This window comes from Pan paniscus, chromosome X (assembly GCF_029289425.2).
Source record: "Pan paniscus chromosome X, NHGRI_mPanPan1-v2.0_pri, whole genome shotgun sequence".
Taxonomy (NCBI): domain Eukaryota; kingdom Metazoa; phylum Chordata; class Mammalia; order Primates; family Hominidae; genus Pan; species Pan paniscus.
In genome coordinates, this window is record NC_073272.2 from 71,065,476 (window position 1) to 71,081,463 (window position 15,988).

At 43.7% G+C, this 15,988-nt stretch overlaps 1 protein-coding gene across 6 annotated transcripts in view; it reads left to right on the forward strand.

The window, feature by feature from the left end:
* Nucleotides 1–15,988, forward strand: part of TAF1 (TATA-box binding protein associated factor 1) — a 99,906-nt gene that overhangs the window by 25,996 nt on the left and 57,922 nt on the right. For 4 of the 6 annotated variants that reach the window (XM_034950436.3, XM_034950438.3, XM_055106847.3 and 1 more), the window contains exons 19-28: nucleotides 451–600; nucleotides 757–876; nucleotides 1,173–1,348; nucleotides 1,939–2,117; nucleotides 5,118–5,331; nucleotides 6,423–6,588; nucleotides 9,363–9,574; nucleotides 14,474–14,582; nucleotides 15,411–15,509; nucleotides 15,811–15,988. In XM_034950436.3, coding sequence (XP_034806327.1) covers nucleotides 451–600; nucleotides 757–876; nucleotides 1,173–1,348; nucleotides 1,939–2,117; nucleotides 5,118–5,331; nucleotides 6,423–6,588; nucleotides 9,363–9,574; nucleotides 14,474–14,582; nucleotides 15,411–15,509; nucleotides 15,811–15,988 — 1,603 coding nt within the window. The remainder of the gene's footprint in view (nucleotides 1–450; nucleotides 601–756; nucleotides 877–1,172; nucleotides 1,349–1,938; nucleotides 2,118–5,117; nucleotides 5,332–6,422; nucleotides 6,589–9,362; nucleotides 9,575–14,473; nucleotides 14,583–15,410; nucleotides 15,510–15,810) is intronic. The other 2 variants (XM_055106846.2, XM_063601813.1) reach the window with 1 other exon arrangement.

Below are 15,988 nucleotides of genomic sequence, written 5' to 3' on the forward strand. Positions count from 1 at the left end.
AAGCATGTCAACTATTTCGAGAAAATAGGTTTCATTCTAAAACAGCTGTTTGAGCAATTGGACAATCAAATGTAGTCATTAGTCTAATTTTGAGCATCATGAGGGTGAGGGAAACACTGTCCTTAAGAATGTTTATTGAAGCCCAAGGGATAAGAGGCTGAAGGGATACCACTGTTCTTTATTTTTCTCCTTATCCTGCCTGAGCTCTTGACCTCTATTTAATATCATGTTGTAAGTATTGTACCATAGGATAGAAGAGAACTGAGTACTAGGTAGCTATATTTAACTGTTGATTTTTGTGGACAGTTTAAGAGAGCATGAACCCACAAAAATGAAACATTAGAAAAAAAGAACATGAAAATAGTTTGTAATTATTCTACTCTTGTAGATATTGGCTAGACATAGAACAAATGTTTCCCACTGCCCTGAGAATCTTTTTCTTTATCTCAGGTTCGCACTGCCCCTTGGAACACCACAAGGGCCTTCATTGCTGCCATGAAGGGCAAGTGTCTGCTAGAGGTGACTGGAGTGGCAGATCCCACGGGGTGTGGTGAAGGATTCTCCTATGTGAAGATTCCAAACAAACCAACACAGCAGAAGGTGAGATTGTGTTTATTTCTAGAATGAGAAAGTCAAGGGAGAAAGAAATGGGTGAGTGGAGGACTTGGAATGTAGTTAAGGTAGCAGAATGACTTAGATGCTTACTTAAAAGGAATTCAGGTTTTTAGGAGTCTCACTTTTTTTTGTTTGAGGTAGGATGATAAAGAACCGCAGCCAGTGAAGAAGACAGTGACAGGAACAGATGCAGACCTTCGTCGCCTTTCCCTGAAAAATGCCAAGCAACTTCTACGTAAATTTGGTGTGCCTGAGGAAGAGGTGAGTGTGGAAGTGGAAAATTTAGAGTATACTAGGGGCTTTGTATAGAGTTGGAATTGCTAGGAGGCAGATGTAAAGAACTATCTGGGGAACTTTATTGTAGGGTATAGTAAGCTAAGTCTTAGATATTGTTTTAGGAGTTATCTTTCTACGTAATCTGCTTTGGGGTGATTTTTCTTTTTTGGTCTAACTGTGTACATTGGCTTGTCCTTTGAAATCCCTGAATGATTTGTGTGTGTGTGTGTGTGTATATATATATATATATTTATATTTGTGTGTGGCTATTTGTCTCGTAGATTAAAAAGTTGTCCCGCTGGGAAGTGATTGATGTGGTGCGCACAATGTCAACAGAACAGGCTCGTTCTGGAGAGGGGCCCATGAGTAAATTTGCCCGTGGATCAAGGTTTTCTGTGGCTGAGCATCAAGAGCGTTACAAAGAGGAATGTCAGCGCATCTTTGACCTACAGAACAAGTGGGTCGTTTTAGTGCTGCAGAAAATCCAAGCTGGAAAGGGGGAGGAGTTCCAGGCACTATTTCATAATAAAGAGGAGGTCACCTAAAAGTTTGACTACCTAGGTAGTCAGATATCTGACATGTCAGGGTAGTATATGTTTGTAATCCCACCACCAGATTACCTATTCCCTTCAACCCAACTTGGCAAAATTTTTGAACAGAAGGAGACGCTAGTCTTGTGTTCTAGGTTCCATGACAACTTTTATGGCCTACTTGGGCCTAACAAACAGCACAATGGTAGCAGGTGACAGGTAGGGCTTTTTTCTAAAGGTTTAGTTGTGAGAGGATGTTAATACACTATTAAAAATGACCAGTGTGCTGATTTATTTATCAGGTTGTCTCCAGGAATTCTGAAAGAGTTACTACAATTTTTCAAACTTATCTTGTTGACCAAATGTCTAGGAAAACTTTGTAAAGCTTTTCTGTTAAGGGCCCCATGTCTTAATGGATTTTGAGTATGCCTTTTTAAGGTTGATTTCCCAATTTTTTACTTTTGCCTGCAACCATATTTCTTTAGTTCTTTCTGCAGATTGCTTTTTCTCTTTTTAGGGTTCTGTCATCAACTGAAGTCTTATCAACTGACACAGACAGCAGCTCAGCTGAAGATAGTGACTTTGAAGAAATGGGAAAGAACATTGAGAACATGTTGCAGAACAAGAAAACCAGCTCTCAGCTGTCACGTGAACGGGAGGAACAGGAGCGGAAGGAACTACAGCGAATGCTACTGGGTGAGATCTTGGCTTCACAGACAGATAAAAAAGAGGAGGGTTAAAAAAGGAGCCTACGTAACTGCAGACTGTAATTGAGGGAGATCTGGAGGCAGAAGATGTAAGGGTTGCATGTAGAAAAGTCTGTGAATGAAGTAGAAAGCTTTTTACAAACTGGACTCTAGGATTGTCTGTGGAGGACCAATTGCAGAGATGATGCCACCCCACTAACTGCCTCTGTCTGTATCAGGTGCCTGGCCAAGCCTGGGCTATTAGTGCTGTACTTCAAATGAGCTTTTTGTGCATTTATCCTAGAGGGTAAGAGTTTTTAATACAGAATTTGTAAATGAATTTAGGGAGTTATCTTTGAAACTTCTGAAATTACATGTAAAATATGTAAATGTGCATTTTATTATTTTTTTATTTTGGAGACAGGGTTTCATTCTGTCACCCAGGCTGGAGTGCACTGGTGTGATCTTAGCTTACTGCAGCCCCCGCCTCCCAGGCTCAAACGATCCTCCTGCCTCAGCCTCCTGAGTAGCTGGGACTATAGGTGCATGCCACCATGCCTGGCTAATTTTTGTATTTTGTATTCCTCCTGCCTCAGCCTCCTGAGTAGCTGGGACTATAGGTGCGTGCCACCATGTCTGGCTAATTTTTGTATTTTATAGAAAATGTTGCCCAGGATGGTCTCGAACTCCTGAGCTCAAAGTGATCCGCCTGCCTCAGCCTCCCAAAGTGTTGGCATTACAGGCGTGAGCCACTGCGCCTGGCCTTAAATGTGCATTTTCTGAGAACATTCATGGCTTTCAGAAGACCCTCAGAAGGAGTCTTAGACCATAAAAAGAGTTTTAAAATTGTAGAAATTGAGGGTGGGAATAATAAAGACCTGAATTGGGTTGGGATATGGAGGGCATTAAGGATGAAAATCAAGGCAACCTTAAGATTTCACTCTGGGATTACTAGAAAGATGTTGGTACCATTGATTAAAGTAGTGAATTTCAAGGTCTGACATGCTGGCTCATGCCTGTAATGCTAGCACTTTGGGAGGTCGAAGTGAGAGGATCATATGAGCCCCGGAGTTTGAGACCAGCCTGGGCAACATGGTGAAACCCTGTTTCTACAGAAAATACAAGAATTAGATGTGGTGGCAGGCACCTATAATTCCAGCTACTCGGGAGGCTGAGGTGGGAGGATCGCTTGAGCCTGGGAGGCAGAGGTTGCAGTGAGCTGAGATTGCACCACTGCATTCCAGCCTGGGTGACAGGGTGACACCCTGTCTCAAAAGAAGTTAGGAAGGGAATGTGTAATATGTGGAGTTTGAGGTCCCTTTGACACCCTTGAAGTATACATGTTAAAGAGGCAGTTGAAAACTTGGATGTTGATACTGCGAGAGAGGATAAAGGCTGATGATGAAGATTTATATGGCTTCTCAGTCACAGTAGTCTTCCCTTTGTTTCCTCTTTTCTGTAAAAGTTTTGTGTAATTTCATTGTTTTGGGTCCTTTGTAAAAATGTGATATAGCCCTTCCACCAATGTGGTCATCTATGTTTTCTAGTATAGTCCTGGAACACAGTATCTATATCATTTGGGAATTAGAAATGTGGAATCTCAGGCCTCACTCCACATCTACTAAATTAGAACCTACATTTGCAGCCGGGTGTGGTGGCTCACACCTGTAATCCCAGCACTTTGGGAGGCTGAGGCAGGCGGATCACCTGAGGTCAGGAGTTTAAAACCATCTTGGCCAACATGGTGAAACCCCATTTCTACAAAAATTAGCTGGGCATGATGGTGGGTGCCTGTAATCCCAGCTACTTGTGAGGCTGAGGCAGGAGAATCGCTTGAACCCGGGAAGCAGAGGTTGCAGTGAGCTGAGAGTACGCCATTGAACTTTACCCTGGGCGACAGAGTGAAACTCCGTCTCAAAAAAAAAAAAAAAAAACCTACATTTGAACAAGATCCTCAGGTGATTCCTATTCATATTAATGTTTGAGAAGCTTATGTTAGGCTTTAAGACTCGGAACTTGTTTTTTGTAGTGCCATTTTTTCCCCCCGAGTTGTGTGCTTGGGTACTTTTTTTTTTTTTTTGAAACAGGACCTCATTCTGTTGCCCAGGCTGGAGGGCAGTGGTGCAACCATGGCTTGTTTACTGCAGCCTCAACCTCCTGGGCTCAAGGGATCCTCCCATCTCAGCCTCCTGAGTAGCTGGGACCACAGGTGTGTACCACCACACCTGGCTAGTTAAATTTGTAGAGACAGTGTCTTCTTTGTTGACCAGGCTGGTCTCAAACTCCTGGGCTCAAGTGATCCTCCCACCTTAGCCTCCCCAAATGCTGGGATTATAGGCATGAGCCACTGTACTCGGCCTTGTGTGCTTTTATCTGTAATGTGATCATCACCCACTTCCTACATGGTCTTTTCTCTTGCACTGTTGTTCAGAGGAATCTGCTTCTCTATCTCCTATAGCAAACATGTAGTTCTTTGAGGTTCTTTCAGAACTTTTTGTACTTACAAAAGTTGGGAAATTGGCCAGGCGTGTGGCTTAGGCCTGTAATCCCAGCATGTTGGGAGGCCAAGGCTGGCCTATCTCTTGAGCCCAGGAGTTAGAGACCAGCCTAGGCAATGTGACAAGACCCCGTCTCTACAAAAATTTAGCTGGGTGTGGTGGTGCACGCCTGTAGTCCCAGCTACTCAGAAGGCTGAGCTGGGAGGATGGATTGAGCCTGGGAGGTGGAGGTTGCAGTGAGCCGAGATTGCACAACTGTACTCCAGCCTGGGCAACAGAGCGAGAGAGATCCTGTCTCAAAAAAAAAAAAAAGTGGGGAAATTGGCAGTGCCTAAAATGAAGTCAGGAAAGGACAAATCAGCATATTCTTGGGGCTGATGATGACTTTGATGCTTTTTGTAGAACCATAGTTTTGTGGCATGTTGAGCTTTGATAGCTCCACTCAGTCCCAAGAAAATGATCATTTGGGAGATAAGGGGAACGTTTGGAAATCTTTTCTACCTACCTTGCAGCAGCAGGCTCAGCAGCATCCGGAAACAATCACAGAGATGATGACACAGCTTCCGTGACTAGCCTTAACTCTTCTGCCACTGGACGCTGTCTCAAGATTTATCGCACGTTTCGAGATGAAGAGGGGAAAGAGTATGTTCGCTGTGAGACAGTCCGAAAACCAGCTGTCATTGATGCCTATGTGCGCATACGGACTACAAAAGATGAGGAATTCATGTGAGTTTGATTTACCACTTCCTTTTTTTTCTTTGAGGACAGAGTCTTGCTCTGCGGCCCAGGTGGAGTGCAGCTGTGTGATCTTGGCTCATTGCAACCTCCATCTCTCGGGTTCAAGTGATTCTCGTGCCTCAACTTCCAGAGTAGCTGGGATTATGCCCAGCTAATTTTTGTATTTTTGGTAGAGATGGGGTTTTGCCATGTTGACCAGGCTGGTGTTGAACTCCTGGGCTCTAGCAATCTGCCTGCCTCAGCCTCCCAAAGTGCTGGGATTACAGGCATGAACCACGGCACCTGGCCTGATTCACCACTTTCGAGTGTGATAGGGAGAATCGTAATAATGGTGGGGAATGGTGATTGGGGTGGGTGCTTGAATTTTAGTGACAGGATTCTTCACAGTTATTTCTAGAACTCTGCTGTAATTGAGAACTATCTTGCCTTTAGATTGGGTTTGAATAGAGCCAAATTACAGGGAAAATTCTATTCGGTATTTGCCACGAGATGAAGGCATGTTTTGTTCCATTTTGGTCCTTTGCATTTTGATTGGTTGGTTTGCAAAAATCTTAGAGATTACTGGCCGGGTGCGGTGGCTCACGCCTGTAATCCCAGCACTTGGGGAGGCTGAGGCGGGCGGATCACGAGGTCAGGAGTTCGAGACCAGCCTGACCAACATGGTGAAACCCTGTCTCTACTGAAAGTACAAAAATTAGCTGGGTGTGGTGGCACGCACCTGTAATCCCAGCTACTCAGGAGGCTGAGGCAGGAGAATCGCTTGAACCTGGGAGGCAGAGGCTGCAGTGAGCCAAGATCTCGCCACTGCACTCCAGCCTGGGCGACAGAGGGAGACTCTGTCTCAAGAAAGAAAAAAAAAAAAAAAAACCTTAGAGATTACTCAGGACTTATTCTAAGAGAGTTACCTCTGCAAATGGAGGGCTGACTAGGGAGGGAGATGGGAATGGCATGTAGCCCCTTTTATCTTAGCCTGGATGGATTACTTTAGTCCTGAGATGTTAGCTATCACGATAGTCTTCTTGGTTAAGGTTTGCTTATGGTCCTGTGATTTTTCTTCCTCTGCTGCTCACACTGTTCAGTCGAAAATTTGCCCTTTTTGATGAACAACATCGGGAAGAGATGCGAAAAGAACGGCGGAGGATTCAAGAGCAACTGAGGCGGCTTAAGCGGAACCAGGAAAAGGAGAAGCTTAAGGGTCCTCCTGAGAAGAAGCCCAAGAAAATGAAGGAGCGTCCTGACCTAAAAGTAAGTATAATGTGGTGTGATTACAGCTAACGGAGTAAAGGAAGAATGTATACCTTTTCCTTTAGCTTTTGATATCCTCCTTTACTGGGAATGAGGGAAGTATATTGTGGAAAGCTGGTTTGAATTGATGTGACTACTTGGGGGTGTTCTCAATACTAATGTGAGTGGTGTTGACAATTCCACACCAAATCTGGTGCTATTGTTCTCTCTCTCTTTTTTTTAGACAGGGTCTGGCTCTGTTGCCCAGGCTGGAGCGCACTGGCATGATCTCGGCTCACTGCAGCCTCTGCCTCCTGGGCTCAAGCCATCCTCCTACCTCTGCTTCCCAAGTAGCTGGGACTACAGGCACGAGCCACCACACCCAGATAATTTTTGTATTTTTTTTAGAGACCGGGTTTTGCCATGTTGCCCAGGCTAGTCTCAAACTCCTGAGCTCAAGTGATCCTCCCACCTTGGCTTCCCAAAGTGCTGGGATTGCAGGCGTGAGCCACCATGCCCTGCTTGTCATTTATTCTTTTTTTTTTTTTTTTTTTTTGAGACAGAGTCTCACTCTATTGCCCAGGCTGGAGTGCAATGGCGCGATCTCAGCTCATTGCAACCTCCGCCTCCTGGGTTCAAGCGATTTTCCTGCCAGAGCCTCTCGAATAGCTGGGATTACAGATGTCTGCCACCATGCCTGGCTAATTTTTTGTATTTTTAGTAGAGACGAGGTTTCACCATTTTGGCCAGGCTGGTCTCGAACTCCTGACCTGGTGATCTACCAGCCTCCACCTCCCAAAGTGCTGGGATTACAGGCATAAGCCACCACGCCTGGCTTGTTATTTATTCTTTTTTTTTTTTGAGACAGTGTCTCACTCTGTTACCCAGGCTGGAGTGCAATGGCGCAATCTCAGCTCATTGCAACCTCCACCTCCTGGGTTCCAGCGATTCTTGCGCCTCAGCCTCCCAAGTAGCTGTGCTACCAGGCATGTGCTACCATGCCCAGCTAATTTTTTTTTGAGACGGAGTTTCGCTCTTGTTGCTCAGGCTGGAGTGCAGTGGCGCCATCTCAGCTCCCTGCAACCTCCACCTTCCCGTTTCAAGCGGCTCTCCTGCCTCAGCCTCCCGAGTAGCTGGGATTACAGGCGCCCGCCACCACGCCCAGCTAATTTTTGTATTTTTAGTAGAGATGGGGTTTCACCATGTTGGCCAGGCTGGACTTGAACTCCTGACCTCAGGTGATCTGCCCACCTCGGCCTCCCAAAGTGCTGGGATTACAGGCATGAGCCACCATGCCTGGCCTTATTCTTTATCTGAAATATTTTCTAGGAGTTGAGATAGGTTTGGTAGGTTTTTTTTTGTTTGGTTGGTTTTTTTACAGACAGAGTCTTGCTTAATCGCTCAGGCTGGAGTGCAATGGTGTGATCTCCACTTACTGCAACCTCCGGCTTCCAGGTTGAAGAGATTTTCGTGCCTAGCCTCCCGAGTAGCTGGGATTACAGGCGTGCACCACCATGCCTGGCTAATTTTTTGTATTTTTAGTAAAGACAGGGTTTTACTATGTTGGCCAGGCTAATCTCAAACTCCTGGCTTCAAGTGATCCTCCCACCTTGGCCTCCCAAAGTTCTGGGATTACACGCATGAGCCACTGCTTTTGGCCCAAGTTTGGTAGGTTTTTTAACATGTACTTTCATGTCTGTTGTCTGTGTGTATATATTTTTAAATATGTACCTTTAAAATATTGTACATATTAAAAGAAGCAACAAAAGTAAAACATACAAGTTGTTTTCCATAACTTAGGATCACAGATACTACTGTGATTGTAATAAGCATCCTAAGATGAGGCAGTTGTGGTACAGTGGAAAGAGCCATGAGCTTGGAAACAGAAGATCTGAATTCAGGTTCTGTTTCTGCCATTTAATAGGTCTGTGACCTTAACCTCTCCAAACTTGTTTTCTCTAATATCAAATGATATGTCCACAGTGTTGTTGTATTAAATGATATAATTCAGGGGAAGCACTTTATAAACTATAAAATATTCAACAAATGAAACTGTTCTTAATGCATACTGAGGTCATTAAGTGTTTTAATGTTCCTTTTTGTATGTGGCATTAGATAAGTGTGATACAGTATTGGCCCCATTTTACAGATGAAACTGAGGTCTAGGATACCAGAGCTACTCATTTGCAAAACTGAGATGGAGACTTGGTGTCATCGAACCTTTTTCTTGTTTTGACTAGAGAATGGGAATACACCCAGCAGGCTGATGATGCTGCTGAATGTAGATGGGCTTCCAACAGCTTGTCTCCTGCATATTTAATATTTTCATAGTTTACAACTTAAATTGGGAGTGGAAATCTTCTCTTTATTCTTCTTACCTGATTTTTAAAGCAATGTTTAGTCTCTGGATTTCATTTTTTTTCTATGTGTCATTTCCATACATGCAGTTTTGTCTAGTGGCTTCTGGTTGATCAGTGCATAACAATTCTATTAGAGCAAAAGTTCTGAAGCTGACTTTGTTTTTCCCGTCTTGTATGTACAGTTGAGCTTTGAACAACATAGGTTTGAACTGCATGGTTCCACTTATGCGTGGATCGTGGTACGTGGAGCCTGTGTATATGGAGGGCTGGCTTTTTGTATATATGGGCTTCACTGTGTGGATTTTGGTATACTTGGGGGTCCTGGAACCAATCCCCTGCATATACTGAGGGATGACTTTATTTCTTACCTGCTTATCTCTGATATGTGTTTCAGCCTACTTACCTCTGACGTGTTTGATACTTTTCCTTTTGCAGCTGAAATGTGGGGCATGTGGTGCCATTGGACACATGAGGACTAACAAATTCTGCCCCCTCTATTATCAAACAAATGCGCCACCTTCCAACCCTGTTGCCATGACAGAAGAACAGGAGGAGGAGTTGGAAAAGACAGTCATTCATAATGATAATGAAGAACTTATCAAGGTTGAAGGGACCAAAATTGTCTTGGGGAAACAGCTAATTGAGAGGTAAGAGATACCAGGCAGGAAGTGCTATGGGACAGATTTATTTGAGGTTGGTTATATTGGTGGCTGGCAGGGGTAGATGTGATGTGTTCTCTGAAGTGGAACTGAAGGAACAGGAATTTTGATGGCGTTTCCTCAGTTATTGTTGCCAGTAATGAAAATTATAGCACTGATTAGGTTGTACCACTTGTTTTGGAGCATGCTGCCTAACTTCTGAGTCTGTTTCCTTAGTTACAAAATAAAACCACCTTTACCAGGATAGTTAAGAAGATAAAATGAGACAGACTACAAAGCATACAGTACAGTGCCTGACATATAGTAGATGTCAGTTATCTCTTCTTGTTCTACTTCTAGACGCTTATAATATTTGCAAGGTCCCTAATCTTGTGTTTTTTTTTGAGACAAAGTGTTGCTCTGTTTTCCAGGCTGGAGTGCAGTGGCTCACTGCCACCTCTGCCTCCTGGGTTCAAGCGATTCTCATGCCTCAGCCTCCCGAGTAGCTGGGATTACAGGCGCACGCCACCACGCCCGGCTAATTTTTGTATTTTTGTAGAGATGGGGTTTCGTTATGTTGGCCAGGCTGGACTCAAAACTCCTGACCTCAAGTGATCCGCCTGCCTAGGCCTCCCAGAGTGCTGGGATTACAGGCGTGCTGGGATTACCATGCCCGGCCTAATTTTTGTATTTTTAGTAGAGACAGGGTTTCGCCATGCTGGTCTCAAACTCTTGTCCTCAAGTGATTCTCCCACTTCGGCCTCCCCAAGCGTTGGGATTACAGGCGTGAGCCATCACTCCCGGCCTCGTAGTGTTCTAATAAAGGACCATCCCAAAAGATGGATGAGACATAGAAACTGTGCTTATACTTGTGTCTTGCCCTCAGAGAGTTTAATAGATAATAAAATGGAGAAGTTGTAAAGTTCTTTCCCCTAACTTTTTAGTTTGAAAATGGCAAAACCTACAGAAAAGTTGAAAGAATATAATATATAATTCCTCTAAATTCACTAATTGTTAACATTTTGTCACATGTGCTTCATCTTTATATACCTAAAACTTTTTTTTCCTAAATCATTTGGAACTAAGTTGCAGGCATCATATTTCACTCCTAAGAAAGTTAACATTAATGTAATAATATATAATATTCAGATCTCATTTAGTCTTCCCTAGTTGTCTCAGTGTCTTTTATTGCTTCCATCCCCAGTTCTGGATTCAATCCCAGTTCAAACATTAAATATATTTTGAATCTCTCTTAATCTAGAATGATTTTCCCTACCTTTTATGTTTTCCTTTTCTTTTCTTTTCTTTCTTTTTTTTTTGAGATAGGGTCTGGTTCTGTTACCCAGGCTGGAGTGCAGGGGCATGATCTCAGCTCACTGCAACCTGCGCCTCCCGGGTTTAAGTTATCCTCTCACCTCAGCATCCAGAGTAGTTGGGACTACAGGTGTGCAGTACCACACCTGGCTAATTTTTGTATTTTTTGTAGAGACAGGATTTTGCCATGTTGCCCAGGCTGATCTCAATCTCCTGGGCTCAAGCAATCCTCCTGCCTCAGCTTCCCAAAGTGCTGTGACTACAGGCATCAGCCACTGCACCCAGCCCCATTTATGTTTTTCATGACATTGAATTTTTTGAAGATTCCAGGCCAATTGCCTCAAAATATTCCATATTCTGGAATTGTCTGTTCTCTCATTGATCAGATTCCAATTAAATGTTGTTGGCAAGACATTTAATGTCATATTTAGGTGATATACTTACTGTACTACATCAGCAAGCACATAATGTCAGGTTTTCCCACTGTTTTGATCATCTTGTTAAAGTGGTGATCCTCAGATCCTATAATAAAATATGTTTTTTCTTTGTAATTAACATGTTGATGAATATCCTGTTCCCTGACAATCTTTTAATAGTTTTAGCATCGGTTGATGACCATTGCTTTATTCAGTTATTTCAGTGGGGGTTCCAAAATGGTAATTTTTCTAATTCTAGCATTTCTTCAACATTAGCTAACATTTTTCTATAAAAAAGAGCTTTCTACTCTCCCTTTCCAAGTATTACTATGGATTCTGAAATTCTTTCCTTTGGAAATTTAATGTTTTATAATTCCTTAACATAATTAATTTTGATGCTCACATAGTGCCCCAAATTTGACTCCCTCAAGCCAGATCCTGTGTTTTTTTTTTCTTTTTTTTTTTTTTAATGACCCTATAAATATTTGAGAACTTCCTTGCTTTCTGGCACAAGATGTTTTTGTGTTTTTTCTCGAGACAGAGTCTTGCTCCTTTGCCCAGGCTGGAGTGCGGTGGCGCAATCTCGGCTCACTGAAACCTTTGCCTCCGGGGTTCAAGGGATTCTCCTGCCTCAGCCTCCCGAGTAGCTGGGATTACAGACCTGTGCCACCACACCTGGCTAATTTTTGTGTTTTTAGTAGAGATGGGTTTTCACCATGTTGGCCAGGCTGGTCTTAAACTTCTGACCTCGTGATCCGCCCGCCTGGGCCTCCCAAAGTGCTGGGATTACAGGCGTGAGCCACCGCGCCCAGCCTTCTGGCACAAGATGTTAAAAGCTCTCTTTCAAATTTTCCTATCCTATATACCTAGAGTCGGCCATTTCTCCAAAAGCCCAGGTTCCTTTTTCTTTTTGAGACGGAGTCTTGCTCTGTCACCCAGGCTGGAGTGTGGCACACTGTAACCTCCGCCTCCCCGGTTCAAGCAGTTCTCCTGCCTCAGCCTCCCGAGTAACTGGGACTACAGGCACGTGCCACCTTGCCCTGCTAATTTTGTATTTTTAGTAGAGACAGGGTTTCTCCATGTTGGTCAGGCTGGTCTCGAACTCCCAACCTCAGGTGATCTGCCCGCCTCCACCTCCCAAAGTGCTGAGATTATAGACATGAGCTACCACGCTCAGCTGGTATACATATATTTTAAATTACAACTTTATACTGATACCTCCAATTTAGTTTATAGATCTTTTTTTCTCATCTTCCCTTATTTCATATTTGTATCCATTCTCAAGAAATAACTTAATTTCTGTATGTATTTACTTAGAAATCAATATATTTATTGAGAAATTTGCTCTGTCCTATGATATGTACAAAATAGTTTCAGAATTACTATAATAATACCACTACCACCAACAAACCCATAAAGTAGGTTCAAGATGGTTTTTGTAGTTTATTTTTCTTGGACTACATGCCACTGAGGTATAGTTAGGTTATTCCAAACTTTTTTTTTTTTTTTTTTTTTGAGACAGAGTCTCACTCTGTCGCCCAGGCTGGAGTGCAGTGGCGCAATCCCAGCTCACTGCAACCTCCGCCTCCCAGGTTCAAGAGATTCTCTTGCCTCAGCCTCCCGAGTAGCTGGGATTACAGGTGCCCGCCACCATGCCCAGCTAAGTTTTTTGTATTTTTAATAGAGACGGGGCTTCACCAGGTTACCCAGGCTGGTCTCGAACCCCTGACCTCAGGTGATCCACCTGCCTCGGCCTCCCAAAGTGCTGGGATTACAGGCGTGAGCCACCATGCCCGGCCTTCCAAACATATTTGAATCACTTCTTTTTTTGTGTGTAATTTAAGAAATCAATTTGATACAGTTACAGTCATTTATTTCTGTTTGTTTTCAGTTTTGGGTTCCTTTTCCCATCCTTGTTGATTTATTTTATATGCCCAGGCTGGAGTGCAGTGGTGCAATCTCAGTTGACTGCAACCTCTGCCTCCTGGGTTCAAGTGATTCTCCTGCCTTAGCCTCCCAAGTAGCTGGGACTACAGGCACGTGCTGCCACGCCAGGCTAATTTTTGTATTTTTAGTAGAGATGGGGTTTCACCATGTTGGTCAGGCTGGTCTCGAACTTCTGAGCTCAGGCAATCCGCCTGCTTGGGCCTTCCAAAGTGCTGAAATTACAGGCGTGAGCCACTACACCCAGCCTCCATCCTTGTTGATTTAATTATTAATATCCGTAATAGTCATTGTTTTTTGAAACACATTAGAAGAGGAAGATGGGCCGGACGTGGTGGCTCATGCCTATAATCCCAGCACTTTGGGAGGCTGAGGTGGGAGGATCACTTGAGCTCAGGAGTTCGAGACCAGCTTAGGCAATATAGTGAGACCCTGTCTCTATTACTGAAAAAACAGTTTTTAAATTTAAAAAATGAAGAAGAAAAAATGTGATACCATGGTCCCTTATAGTGGAAAAGAAGAAGGTGAATGAGCTTTAATGATTGAGGGAAGCCCAAACTAGTTTGTTTTCTGTTTTCAAACCAGTTTTTAATTTCTTGTTTCCATTCTGAACCTAGCCTTTTAACATTTAAGATAGAATGTTGGGGCTGGGTTCGATGGCTCACACCTGTAATCCCAGCACTTTGGGATGCCAAGGTGGGTGGATCACCTGAGGTCAGGAGTTCGAGACCCGCCTGACCAACATGGTGAGACCCTGTCTCTACTAAAAATACAAAAATTAGCTGTGCGTGGTGGTGGGCTTCTGTAATCCCAGCTACTTGGGAGGCTGAGGCAGGAGAATCACTTGAACCTGGGAGGTGGAGGTTGCAGTGAGCTGACATTGCGCCATTGCACTCCAGCCTGGGTAACGAGCGAACTACATCTCAAAAAAAAAAAAAAAAAAAAAGAATGTTGGAACTGGAAGGATTCTTAAAATTCTTTAGTCTGGTTTCCTTATCTTCCCAATAGGGAACTGAGGTAAAATTGTGACTTGCCTAGTTATTTATTAACTTGGAGAGCCTATGAGGGCTTGCCTGATCTGAACCTTAGAAGGTGGATGTTTGGCCTTTGGTTTGACTTTTTCCTCGCTAGGCTCATGCTTAGGTACCTTGGACTTTTTTTAAATTATAGTTGCTTTTTTCCCCTTGGGAACTAGAAATAGGGGCTGTATCTTACTAAAGTGTTTTGATTTTAGTGCGGATGAGGTTCGCAGAAAATCTCTGGTTCTCAAGTTTCCTAAACAGCAGCTTCCTCCAAAGAAGAAACGGCGAGTTGGAACCACTGTTCACTGTGACTATTTGAATGTGAGTATGTGCATTGCTTCCTTCTGATTAGGTAGGTTATCATTGATTCCCCAGCCCTGTATGCCACAGCTCTGACAGCCTTAGATTCTCCAGTTGCCTTGCCCTGAGAATTATTTGTACTGTTCATTATAAGATTTCTAAAATATGTTTGTCTAGTTAGAGAAAGTGGATTTTTTTTTTTTTTTTTTGAGACAGAATCTCACTCTGTTGCCCAGGCTGGAGTGCAGTGGCACAGTCTCGGCTCACTGCAACCTCCACCTCCCAGGTTCAAGCAATTCTCCTGCCCCAGCCTCCCAAGTAGCTGGGATTACAGGCGCACACCACCACACCCAGCTAATTTTTGTATTTTTAGTAGAGATGGGGTTTTGCCTTATTGACCACGCTGGTCTTGAACTCCTGACCTCAGGTAATCCACTCGCTTTGGCCTCCCAAAGTGCTGGGATTACAGTGAGCCACCGTGCTCGGCAGATTTTTTTTTTTTTTTTTTTTTGAGACAGAGTCTCGCTCTGTTACCCAGGCTGGAGTGCAATGGTGTGATCTTGGCTCACTGCACCCTTTGCCTCCCAGGTTCAAGTGATCCTCCCACCTCAGCCTCCTGAGTAGTTCAGATTACAGGCACATGCCACCACACCCAGCTAATTTTTGTATTTTTAGTAGAGACGGGGCTTCACCATGTTGCCCAGGCTGGTGTTGAACTCTTGGCCTCAAGTGGTCCACCCACCTCAGCCTCCCAAAGTGCTGGGATTACAGGTGTGAGCTACTGTGCCTGGACAGAATGTGGATTTTTTTTGGTCTGAGGAAGCATTCTGATTTCACATTTCTCCTTAGAGACCTCATAAGTCCATCCACCGGCGCCGCACAGACCCTATGGTGACGCTGTCATCCATCTTGGAGTCTATCATCAATGACATGAGAGATCTTCCAAATGTGAGTTCATTGCATTGGATATCTATAGTAGGGATGTCAAGGCCTTTTGTTCTGTCTGTGATTTCCAATAGAGGGCAGTAATCTGTAGATTTAGGTAACTGGAATGCCTAATTTTTAGGGAGTTAGTTTTTTTTGTTTGTTTGTTTTTTTAAGCAGTTTAGTAGAGGAAACAGACCTGCTCCATCTAGAAAGATTCCTTTCAGTGTTGATAGCCAGGTAGATAGGTAAGATGTGAAAGTCTTCAGGAATTGGCTCTGGCAAGTGTTATTTGCTGATGTATGGTTCTGGCCCTTGTTTGCAGACATACCCTTTCCACACTCCAGTCAATGCAAAGGTTGTAAAGGACTACTACAAAATCATCACTCGGCCAATGGACCTACAAACACTCCGCGAAAACGTGCGTAAACGCCTCTACCCATCTCGGGAAGAGTTCAGAGAGCATCTGGAGCTAATTGTGAAAAATAGTGCAACCTACAATG